At 42.8% G+C, this 12,779-nt stretch overlaps 1 protein-coding gene across 1 annotated transcript in view; it reads left to right on the top strand.

Moving 5' to 3' along the window:
* The window catches only part of LOC310660939 (uncharacterized protein C10orf67 homolog, mitochondrial), a 46,184-nt gene that overhangs the window by 8,241 nt on the left and 25,164 nt on the right, over positions 1-12,779 (top strand). Inside the window, exons 6-8 of the mRNA XM_083406534.1 lie at positions 8,228-8,369; positions 10,197-10,255; positions 11,957-12,028. Coding sequence (XP_083262660.1) covers positions 8,228-8,369; positions 10,197-10,255; positions 11,957-12,028 — 273 coding nt within the window. The remainder of the gene's footprint in view (positions 1-8,227; positions 8,370-10,196; positions 10,256-11,956; positions 12,029-12,779) is intronic.

Here is a 12,779-nt window from a genome sequence, read left to right as displayed (position 1 = left end):
TAGGGGCCCCACAACAATGGATCAAAATAATATTGATTTGATCTTGAAATAAAATTACAATCAAGCTTTCTTAGTTCAGTGTGAGGGGGGCCCTGAGATTTTTGACTGCCGTGGAACTCCCTGCCTATTGAGACCAAGCCTCTGCTGAACTCCTTTCGGCACTTGCTGAAAACCTCTTTGTTGAGACTAGCCTACCCAGATGCTTAGAAAGTTAAGGTAATTGTATTTTAACTTTTGTATGTTTCCAAGTATGGTTGCAGGTTTTTCTTGATTTTATTGTTTTATCTTTTTGTAAACCGCTTTGAGGTTGTTGTGTTTTAAAAAATAATCAAGCAGTGTATAAATTGTATGAAATAAATAAAATAAAAATAAATAAGAGTAGCTGTTAAACATTGTTAGTGTAGAAAGGCAAATGTATTTCCCTCTAGGACTGTGAGTTGCTACAGGGGGAGCATAGTCGTAGCTGTACTTATGTTATTCTGATGATACTCCTTTATGGAAAGTCTTTGGACTGGGTTGTCTGCATGGTGAATTGGGTCTCAGTCCTGTTTCTAAACGATAGATGATTAAATAGCAAATGTACCCTAAATTTCATCAAAGCACTCAACAAGTCATACTAAGGTTTAAAGAGGAAGTTTTTAAGCACTTTCTTATAACATACAGTTTTGCAGTGGGTAAATTGCAGCATGAAGTTAGCAACTCAGAAACTACATAGGGTGATAAAGCTTTGAAGCCTCCAAAACGATGTACATTCATATTTCGTATCTATCTTCTAAGCCAGGTTGGCAAGGTTTACCTTTCCGGCACCCGCACTGTGCCAGTTTAGCACAGCGCGCAGGGACTCACCAAGCGGGCGGCTCAGTTCAGGGGCGGCTCGTGGGCCTGTTAAACGACCCCCATGGGCCGCTTGTGGTCCATGGGCCTTAGGTTGCCGACCTCTGTTCTAAGCAAAAAAAAACCTGTTGCTGTGGGTAGATGGTAGGGAGAGCCTCACCACAAAGCCTTCCTCCCAATCTGTGACAAATAGCTGCAGAATGCTGCAGAAAACCCTCCCTTTGCTCATTTTGATAGTGTCCTTGCTGCAGCAATGCTAATTGTTTTATTTACAGTTCTTATTTATGACAGATGGTGGCGCTAGAGCTATAGATTCACCATTCAAAGCCCACAAAACAGAAGCTATAGCACAACTAGATTTTAGACAACTGTCTCGTACAAACAGACCACATTTGATTGTAAAACATCTTTTTTCAATCTGTGCAAATAATAGATTACAAATAGTTGCTGTTGTTAATTATGATGGTGCTGGCGACAAGCATTGTTTTCAGTATTATTATTACTATTATTACTGTTATTATTATTGATATCCCCTTCCTCTCCTCCCACCACTGCCCCCAAATACTCTCGCTCTGCAGCAGATGGGGGGGGGGAATGTGGAGCGCTACTGTAGAGAGGGGGATCAATTTTGCTATATAGTAGAATTATAGAATTGTAGAGTTGGAAGGGACCACAAGGGTCATCCAGTCCTACCCCCTGCAACACTGGAATCTTTTGCCCAACATGGGGCTTGAACCCACAACCCTGAGATTAAGTGTCTCATGCTAGTAGTGGCAATAATAATCTATATGCCTCTTTTTAGCCCAAAGGCCCCAATATGCAGCGGAATTCAAGGCAATAAGATAACAAGATAAAATTAATTTCTGTTATGATCCTTGTGGCTCACAGCACAGTGAGCTGTTGATGCGTGAGTTCTGCCACAGCTAAGGAGCTAGCCTTTTAAGCCTCTTAAGTCCTGAAACAGTTCTTTAAAAGATCCTTTGAAACCGTGGATTTACTGTGTAACCACATAGAGTGGAACGATGTCTCAGGGGACTTTTGACTAATCGTTTCTTTGTACTGTGTGATGTTTATTAACACCCTCTGGCAGATCCTTAACTGGAGAAATCCTAGAGGGTTTGGGGAAGTATTTGGAGGAGTTAAATAAAACAAAAAGGAATTGTGTCAAGTCCAATGAAGCAACTAAGTAAGAACAGTTTTTTTAAACTCATGGCTTATCCCTACGGACGGTAGGGACTCACTTTAAATTGCCTGTTATGAGCCCATGTGCTTTTGGAGGGTTATATACCAATTTTAGCTTCAATAATTGATGCTGCTTCCTAAATAATTGTAATTATTTCTAAAGAAGAACAGCTGCAGATTAATATAATGGATGACTTCTCATATCTCTGCATTTTGACCACTGATTCCCATAGACCTGAATGGATGATCACTGTGATCCTCACCTACTCCTGTACTTACATGATCGTCAGCACTTAGAATTTACACAAGTGGACAGTATACAGTACCATCCAGAGATGGACAGTATACAGATGATGGTGGTTGTGGTGGTGATGATGGTGGTGGCTTTTTATTGTAAACTGTGTTTTATTATCTGTGCCCAGAGAACTTGGAAAGCATACAGATGATGAAGATAAAAATATAACCTTGAAACAGTCCTTTTGATTCAATAGGATTAACTCAATAGCAGAACTCTGTGTACAGCAATATATGTATATCCTACTTCACATCCCAACCCTAAACATATTTTACTTGGAGTTAGTCCCATTTTGCTCAGTAGCACTTCCTTCTAAGCAAGTGTGTTTGTATTTTAACGTAAGTTACTCAGATTCTCCTACAAATTATTTTGTTTGCAACCAGTTAAGCCAATGCAGCCATTTCACAACATGGGAGAGAACTGTAAACCATTCCATGGTCTGAGCTGATCATAATGACAACATATACCAGACATAGCAGCGTTCTGAGCCAGCATTCGACACCCAGGTGTGTTCTGATAGAAACACCTTGTGGCTGAGACAGCCATGTGAGCCGCCGTGGGAAATTATTTGAGGCGATGAGTAGGAATCCCCATATGTCATAGACTGGGCAGATGAAGAGGAATGGTGGAGACCGCCTACCCAGGGGCCTTCCAGAGAGGAGGAAGGGGCAGATAGTATAGATCTAGAGGGCACAGGTCACACCCTAGGAGAAGAGGAGGGAAGAAGTTGGGAAATAATGGAATACGAGGAGCAGGAACCAGGTAGCATAGAACAGGCAGAGCCTGAGCATCAGCTGACTGACACACTGACACTTGAGAGTACAGTGGTACCTCGGGTTACAGACGCTTCAGGTTACAGTCTCTGCTAACCCAGAAATAGTACCTCGGGTTAAGAACATTGCTTCAGGATGAGAACAGAAATTGCGCAGTGGGCAGCAGGAGGCCCCATTAGCTAAAGTGGTACCTCAGGCTAAGAAGAGTTTCAGGTTAAGAACAGACCTCCAGAATGAATTACGTTCTTAACCCGAGGTACCACTGTATCCCAGGACCTGTTCCCTCCCCAAAAACCAAGTTGAAAATAGCAGAGAAGACGGCTCCAAGGTTGGTGGCACTTAACAGCCGCCGTAGGAGGTAGGAGGAGTCTGAGGGATAGGAAGTGCAGAGAAGAGGAGGTGGAGCTTCACTCGAGGCAACATCAGATAATGAACGGTGTGGATGGAATTTTGCCCTGGTAATTCTAATAATAAAAAAGGAACTGAAAAGCTCGCTTTCCCCCTGTCTCCCTGCTTTACTGGGCAGGTGGCCAGTAGCCACCGACAGCACCCTGACACCAGGGATAGCAATAAAATTAATTGATTAATAAAATTAACCAAATAAGCAAGACTCTTTGAAAAGTTGGTGCTGCACAGAGCACAAGTCCGAATGCAAGGGACAGCCACCCATTTTCATCTCCACTTGAATATTTTGCCTCACCTTGGTGGCAAAGTTGCACTGCTAGATTGTAAGCAAGCTTAAGATTTTGTGATGGGGCTTTGCATAAGTATAGGGAAGTGGGGCCCTACCACCGGGCCTGCCCCCAAAGTTGTGTCCCTTCTTCCAGCTCCAACCAGTTCCTTCTTGCAGGGCTGATCTCTGGTGCATACCTTGGCTGCATGAAGGTTCCCATCTTACATGTGCTGCATGCATAGCCAGGGGTAGGGAGGAGAGCTTGGTTGCTGGATGTAACCCCATTCATCCTTTGACGCATCTTGTGAACACCCCTGGTTGCACTGGGCTTCTGATTGCATAGAGGAACTCTCACAACTACAGGTAGTAAACCGTGCAGACCCTCCCTCAAGGCATAGAGGCCAGGGGTGGTGGATCAGGGGGACAGGTAGGTCAGTGAGGTGGAGCTGGTGGACACCATCCAGCTTGCCTTTACTCCGATGGTGTCAGGGTGCTGCCGACGGCTGCTGGCTCACCCCCCAGGAAATCAGACTCAGAGAAAGAGAGAGCTTTTCATTTTTTTTATTTCTACAGGATCTCAAGAAGACACAGGAAGAGCACCTTACTCTAAAGCCCATGTTCCTCATAGCAAAGCTCCACCCCCCTCTGGCCGTTAATTGCTATCAATCAGACTCCTGCTGCTGCTAACAGCGGGTACTAAGTGCAAACTTCCTTTGGGCTCTCTGTTCAGTGATTCGCACAGAACAGGGGTCAGCAAACTTTTTCAGCAGGGGGCCAGTCCACTGTCCCTCAGAGCTTGTGGGGGGCCAGACTATATTGGGGGGGGGCATGAATGAATTTCTATGCCCCACAAATAACCTAGAGATGCATTTTAAATAAAAGGACACATTCTACTCATGTAAAAACACGCTGATTCCCGGACCATCCGCGGGCTGGATTTAGAAGACGATTGGGCTGGATCCGGCCCCTGGGCCTTAGTTTGCCTACCTATGGCATAGAACATCTGCTTCTCAGAGAGGGAGAGGGCTCTGGTAAACTGTTCAAAGACAGTGTGTCACTTGGCTGCTGCACAGATTCTAACACGGCTGACTCCTTCCTCTGTTCAATGCCACCTTGCTCCTGTTTTTCATCACTCATTATTTCCCAACTTCTTTCTTCTTCTTCTTCTTCTTCTTCTTCTTCTTCTTCTTCTTCTTCTTCTTCTTCTTCTTCTTGGGTGTGACCTGTCTCAAACCACAAGTCTAGGTCTATACTCTCTGCCCCTTCCTCCTCTCTGGAAGGTTCCGGGGTTCCTCCACCAGTCCTCCTCACCTGCCCAGTCCCTGGCAGATGGAGCCATTTCATGCAATACACACATGGAAGGGGCGGGCAGGAGGGAGGGAGACAGGCCAAAATCTGTGACTTGAGCACAGCCAGGCCTTTCCCTTCATACACAATGGATGCCTGTTGAATGCATGTTTTACCTGATCCAGCACAACAAGCAAACAGGGAGATGGTTCTGCTCCACCAACTTAGGGCATCTGCAGCCAACCAACTGAAGTTCCCCCCTCCCCCCCAAGAGATCAAGCTGCTAGAATTTTATCTAGTGGAGAGAGGGTGGACAGTAGCAGTTTTAATGAAAAAGAGAGTCCTCCCTCCCCAAATCCTCAAGGGCTCGCAATCTAGCTAGCTAACATGAACACCAACCAGGCACAAAGGAGGACAAAGAAACAAAGGAATTGGGACTTTTTAGTAGTGAAGAGTAAGTGAAGGGCCTCTGTGGATGCTCTCTGTATAATAGTGCAACAAACACACAGCTGTTGTACATCATTACTTTTTTTTTCTAATGTCCTGAGATGGCAGAAGAAACCGAGAGCAGGGGGAAATACCAAGAAAATGTGCAGAAGGAATATGTTTCCCGGGGACAGAGTTGCTGTTGCATGTTGATCATTTTTTCCTAGCGTTCAAGTGTCAATACTTTGTTGCTGAAAAACACAGCTCTCCCACTGATCACCATTTAGTGCACCTCTTGCAATAATTTGCAAAGTTTGGTTCAGAGAGTTTGCCACAGATACTTGCCCTGTGGCTGGAATGTTCATTTCCCCTCTTCTGTTCTGAAGTAAACCTCTTCTGTTGGTGGCAGAGGATGTTGTTGTTGTTGTTGTTGCTGCTGCTGCTGCTGTTATGAATTCAGATTATACAGGGCAGTTTTTAAAAATGCAGGTGATTTACTACATAGCTGTCATCAATAGTTAAACATCACAACAATATTTTTTTAAGGTCCATTCTCAAAATGTATTGCAAAAATATCGCCAGCAGCTCAGAAGCATCACTAATATATGAGCCCATAAGAATCAGCTCATCATATTTCAGCAAATTCCCTGGGAAAAGATGAAAGTCCTGGCGCTAAAGTAATATTAATGTCAGCATCTGGCAGGCCTTGCATGGGAGAGCATTCCCTACATGAGGGACAACTGAAATGGCCTTCTCCATTGTTGCCACCTTCCAAAATTCCCATGTAAGAGGCCACCTGAAGAACATACTCAGGTGCCAATCTTAAGGTCCAGGAATATCCATGTCAAAAGATGCGTTTCATCGAGTATTTGCGTCCCAAGTTTGAATATTGTTTAATAATATTTTAGCCTTATTTGAAGGATGGGATTGGCTTAGGCCCTCCTCTTTCTAACTCTCCCTCTCTCTTAGCTCACTGCTTTCTTCATGTACCGATGTCAACTCGGTTTAATTCAACATGAAGTGAGGCAAGACATTTCAGAATATAATTATCTGAGAAAAACAATTGGGGAAAATTCAGCTCTCCCTTCAGAAATATTCAGCAACATTTTTTCCCACCCACACCACAGTTTTTCTGCCCTAAATAGAACAGATGGGGGGGGGCATATCCCCTTAGCTCTGAACTGGGCTATGAATTGTACTTATAGCAAGCACAAAGGTTGGAAAACGATAGAAATTATTACATTTTAAAAATGGCACCCTTCTGTAAAGAAGCATCTCCTGTTTTATCTCACAACAACCCTGTGGGGTAGATTTGGCTGAGAGAGGGTGACTAAGTCTAAAGTCACCCAGCGGGGTTCATGACAGAGTAGATATTTGAACCCAGATCTCTCTGGTCCCAGCCCAGCACTCAAGGCACTTAGAATGGAGGGGGGGCAGGCTTGGAAACCATCAAGATAAATCACATTTCAGTATAAATATGTTCCAGGCATTGTCTGCTAGTTTTCTTTCTTCTATATCTTCAGATGATATTAAAAGGGGAAACCTGCTTTCGAAACTAATCAAAAAGACGTTTCCTTTAAATAATTACTAGCCATCGTGTTAACTAGCTTTGGGACTTTTCCCCCATAAGGATATCAGAAATCCACATGATGTTCTAGTGGCCATTGCAAAGTCGCGTTTCAACTTTCTTCTGAGAGCTTTTTTCCATCTTGTTGAAAAGAAATATGCGGCAGTAAAAATCTCGACAGCCATTTGACAATCTATGCAAATGTGTTAAATAGCTTTGAAGCAGACAAGAAGAAAGGGTGGCTCTCCCAATAAGCTTGGATGCATACGAAGTCCTTTCCATAATGAACGTGGCAAGATTTTAACAAAGGGCATGCATAATAAAAATGTAAATGAGTTTGCTTTACCAAAAGTATAACTTTAAAGTCTTTTGTTGCGTGCTGTCCTGGAACTTTCCTACAAGGTTATCACTGTTCGCATGGAGATTTAAACCAGAGTCTTCAATGGCATTTAAAAAAAAAAAAAGGAAACCCTTGGACGGCCTATGTGTGACGTGCATGCAAAGTTATCTTAATGTTCAGAATATGAATTGCCTCTGGGTGGCTCCGGCATGAAGCAGAAAAACCAACTGTGTTGGTATCAGGCTGCCTGATGGACTCCATGTGGCTCCCAGCCTGGAAATTTCACCGATTTGACGTCTGATGTGCTCCTCATGGCAATGGCAGTGCTGTCACCGAGAAACGGCACAAAAGCGACAAGCCCCCCCCCCCCTTTCTCCTTAGCCGCGCACTTTGCAACCCCCTGGAGTTGCCTGCCCATGGCTTCTCTTGCCTGCCTAGTTACGGACAGCACTTCATAAGCACAGAGAGAAGTGTGGGTGGATAGGCCCCAGCTGCCTTCCTGGATGCAGGCCCCACAATAAATTGGCCTGAATGATGAGGGCAAACAAACAGTATGATATGCATTATTCCTGTCAATAACGTGTCCCCATGTGTTACAGTCTTTGTATGTAGGGTTCCGCAGCCTTTCTTCCGGAAAGTTCTATTTAGTCCCCTTAGTTCCCCCTCCCATTCATATTATAACTAATATGACAGGATTCAGAAAAACGATATGATCGCTTGCATTGTATAATTACTGTGTGTGCCCCCACCCCACCCCCGCCCGGCGGCATATTTACATTGTGTGTTTGTGGTGGTGTTTTTCCTCTTACGCCTCACGGTTTTGAGAACAGGCGGCTTCTTAATCTTTCAGGTCGTACATGATTTAATGATTGAAAAAGAGTTGCTTCAGCAAGCAAACTCGGAGTTGAAAGGAGAAAACGCTACCCTGCTTGACAAGCTTAAACGCCTTCAAGAAGTTATAAAACTCAAAGTGAAAGAAATGAATAATTTAGGTAAACTTTCCTTATAGAACAAGAAACTGATTTTATTTTATTTTATTTTATTGAAATTTTGTGGAAATTATTCAGAGCCTAAATTGAGCCAATAAGCATAGCATGGTATTTATTGTCCCCCCCCCCCCATTTTCTCTGTAATTTGAGGTGGTCTTGAACACTTTCAGAAGTAGTAGAAAGTAACCTTGTTTCAGTGTATGTTTTCCTTGTATTTACCAATGGGGGGGGGGGAGAAAGGTTTGTTATTTACACAAATGTTGAGACTTCGTATATTTACAGTTCCAAATGATTATGTTGTACAATACTGTGAAAGAATTTTCTCCAAAGTCTTCATTTTAACAAATACCTATTCTTCTAATAAACCAATAGCTCATACCTGCTCCTATGTAGTACCCATCTGACGATGAAGTATAAGAAGAAATCCATTTTAGTGAGGTGTATAATAGACATTACAGTACATCTGCTGCGGGGTGATATGCTATGTTTTGCTAGTTATTTCAAGGCAGAGCTGATGTCCCAGAGCCTTAATTAGTTATATATTTTACCAATTCCTCTTTTAGAAAAGGCTTGAATTTATGACATCTTAAAATGTCTGCGTATTTCTTTTTTATTTCATAAAATTTATATTCTGCTTGAGTATTTTAAAAACCCATCAGAATATAAATATGCAAGTGCTAACATGCTTTTTATTGTTGCATGCTGGAAAGTCAGAAATGTCTGAGTATAGAAGGGTTGTTGTTTTTTAACCTTTTCTATAAAAAATAAAATAAAATATATTGCCTTCTGGTCTTCTAGGGCAGGGGTCAACAACTTTTTCCAGCTGTGGGCCGGTCCACCGTCTCTCAGACCATGTGGTGGGCCGGACAATATTTTGAAGGGGGGGGGGAATGAACAAATTCCTACACCCCACATATAACCCAGAGATGCATTTTAAATAAAAGTACACATTCTACTCATGTAAAAACATGCTGATTCCTGGACCATCCGCAGGCCTGATTGAGAAGGCGATTGGGCCGCATCCAGCTCCCAGGCCTTAGGTTGCCTACCCCTGTTCTAGGGGTAAAGTGCTTATGTATTTATTTATTCATTTTTTAAAAAGTAAGAACATCCATCCTAACAATACAAATGAAGTCATTACGACAGCGTTAATGGAATTAAGGGGGATAAAAGCATCAGTGCTATTGGACAAGAATAAAGCATGAAGCCAGAATTATACTCAGTGCTTTTTTTCCCTTAAAAAATGTTTAGGGGTACCCTCATTTTGACTCAAGAAAATCACCATTTTATAGATCAAATTGAGAAAAATAAATACAATAAATGGACAAAAGTACAAAGATTCACAAAATGTTTAGGGATATGCGTACCCCTGCATCTCCCCAGAAAAAAAGCACTGATTATACTGATGTGATTTCATCACCTCACATTATGGTGTCTTCTCCCCACCCCACCCCCAACGCTGCCCAATGCTCAGAACCTTGGTCTGAGCAATAAAGAACCACCTGCTAAAGCACTTTGTATTAGCTGTGACTAACAGCAAGGATGGGCAAGGCTAGTATTAATGAAAAGCAATGGGCGTTCAGACACACTTGGCTCTTGAACTTATTTCTCCCTCTCTCTTCTCTGGCCAGCCAGCTGAACAGCGGGGAGAAGGGCTGCGAATGTCAAGGGCAGTTATGAAGGTCACCAGTCTGCCACTGCCTCCATCCACCCTGCATTCCAGTGGGCTCACAGACTGACCTGTAGTGCACAATATGAATCTCTTTAAATAGCCATGTAATTTCATGGTCTGCTTTATCCCACCACCCCTTTTTTTCCTGCTTCTTTCAGAGTCTGAAATAAAACATATGCAGGACAAAAGGCAAAACGATATGAAGACAATCGAGAAGGTACTGTATTCCTTTATTTATTTATTTTGTTGACAGTGATGGATTAACTCATAGAAAGATGCAAGAGCCTGGGAGTCATTCGCCCCCATATAGCCGAAAGGATGTTCAAAGGCTGGCCATCCTCCTGCCACAGCTTTTGAGCTATGTTTTATATTAGCCCCCTTATTGTTCGGAGGATCAAACAAGCTGGTGTTCTTCCTTTTAAAAGATGCAGCTATCGAGGGGCTTGAACTGGGAAATCTCAGAGTCCCAAAGCTGGAAGTTACCTGGGTCAGGTGTGCAAGGGAACAAGCTTGTGAAATTTCAGTGCAGTACCTGCAGTTAGCAGGGACAGTGTGAAAAATGTGGATTTGACATGTCTAATATCATTCTGTCCAACAGCAAACTCAGGCTGCTGAGTTCTCTTGTGAAAGTGAAATGGCCCCATCACAAAATAACAGGGTAGTTTTTAAAAACTTCATAGGAATGCAGTTTGCAAACCAAATGAAAAATAATGTTTTAAAGTCCCTCAAAAGGCCTGACAAGCACCTGTGTAGTCTCAGAACTTACAAAATGTTGATACTTAGCTGGGCCTATAGAGTGGGGAGAATGCAGAGGGTGGGGAACCTTTTTGAGCCGTAGGGCTGCATTCGCTTGTGGGGAACTTTGCAGGAGACAGAGATTTCCCCTTTCCCATGGGCTTCCTATCGCTGCTGTACCAGTTACACTGGCTGCCTGACTATTTCCAACATGAAGGTTTACTAATCTTAGACCACACTTGGATTTTGGTGGGTCTACAAAGGCATGTTGAGTTATAAAGCCTTACGCAGCTCAGGAACTCAATACCTTAAGGACTGCCTCTCTCCATATTAACCAGCCTGGACCCTGCTCTTGTCATTCAAGGCTCTTCTCTACGTCCCCTCTCCTCGAGAGGTTCAGAGGGTGGCAACACGAGAACGGGCCTGTTTTGTGATGGCCCCTGCATCTGTGGAATGGTCTCCCCAGAGAGGCCATCATTACATGTCTTTAGGCACCAGGTGAAAACATTCCTGTTACCCGGGCCTCTGGCCATCAAATAATCTATGGTCTGTTAACACTGTGTGGCGGGGGGACTGTTAGTATGACTATTTTATTATTATGCTGTCTATTATTATGCTTTGTTTTATGTTTTCATTATTATTCTCCATAAAATATGTTTTTAATGTTGTACACCGCCATGGGTTCTTTTAACAAACGGCAGTATATAAATCAAATATAAAATAAAATAAAATAAGCCCCACCCCCGCCACACGTTCTTCATTATTCTTTGTGCTTACTATGCTATATGCGATCCCAATTTCAATACTCTCTGCTTCTGCAAAAGTTTTGGGGGTGGACATACTGCTTAGTTTCCTATCAGTGCATGTCCCATAGATTCCTGCTGAAATCCTGTAACTTTTAAACCACAAATGTTACAAGGTGTTTTGTTTTGTTTTGTTTTGTTCTCATTTTCTTGTGCTCCTCCAAATGGCTATAATGTGGTAGCATTGGGGAAGCATCACAAAAATAATAAAGCAGAACGATGACATGTGGATGGTACAGTATGAATCCATCTCTAATGCGCTATTATTGAATACGCCTGTGGCGGGGGACGGGACACCAGTCTAGAGGAGCTCTTTGGATGCAGCTCACAGTGGTACCCTCTTATAATCTGAAACCTCACAGTCATGTTTTACATTTTAGCTTCAGAACGCTCAAGAAATTATAAAACTGGAACTTGACAGGGAGAAGCAGAGAGTTCTAGCTAAAGCTCTGGTAAGTTCCTGGAGAAAAATATTAAGCTACTAAACATCACGTTTGCTGGGTCTTGTTCAGATATTGCATTATCGCAACTTGTGCATTTTTCCTCATCTTTCCCTTCCCAGTAAAATGGCTGGAAGGATTGAGCTGGTGTCCCAACGTGAAATGGAGAATTCATTCATAAATTTAGGTCAAGCTCCATTGTGACCTCTCAAGCTTATCGGCATTATTATATAACAAAATATGCTTCCCAGCTTTCTCAGCCACCTTGAAAATGGGAGCAGAGGTGGTGTGTGATCCTGAAGTTTAAAATTCCGTTCTGAATATGTACATGAGTATCAGATTACAATCCCTTAACTGTTTATTTTGCGTCTTTCTTCAGCTCTTGAAGACAAATCCAAGGGTGGCACTAGAGTTTGAACTTGGAAATTAGAATTCTACTCTGAGTGTGCATGCCAGATTTAATCTTCACTTCAGAAAATCACATTGTGACATATTCTGCATTTTTTACCTTCTCCTTTAAAATATGAGTGAGGGGTTCAAGTTGGTATTTAAATGTGAAATACATAATTACATTCATCATTAATGTACATACGGAGTCTCATTGGGATATCTGAGTGTCCAAGGGATTCTATCCCAGTAGTCCCAGCCAGGGAACAAAGTTCTAGCCCAAATGGGGCTATGTAGTAGGCACAGAGTCCAGAGACACCACATCACGTGTCAGTAGTACCAGTTCAGGATCCATGATCAAAGTCTGGACAAGCTA

Source organism: Podarcis tiliguerta (genome assembly GCF_965153285.1).
Source record: "Podarcis tiliguerta genome assembly, chromosome: 12".
Taxonomy (NCBI): domain Eukaryota; kingdom Metazoa; phylum Chordata; class Lepidosauria; order Squamata; family Lacertidae; genus Podarcis; species Podarcis tiliguerta.
Note: the sequence above shows the minus strand (reverse complement) of the source record. Positions and strands in the feature narration are given on the sequence as shown.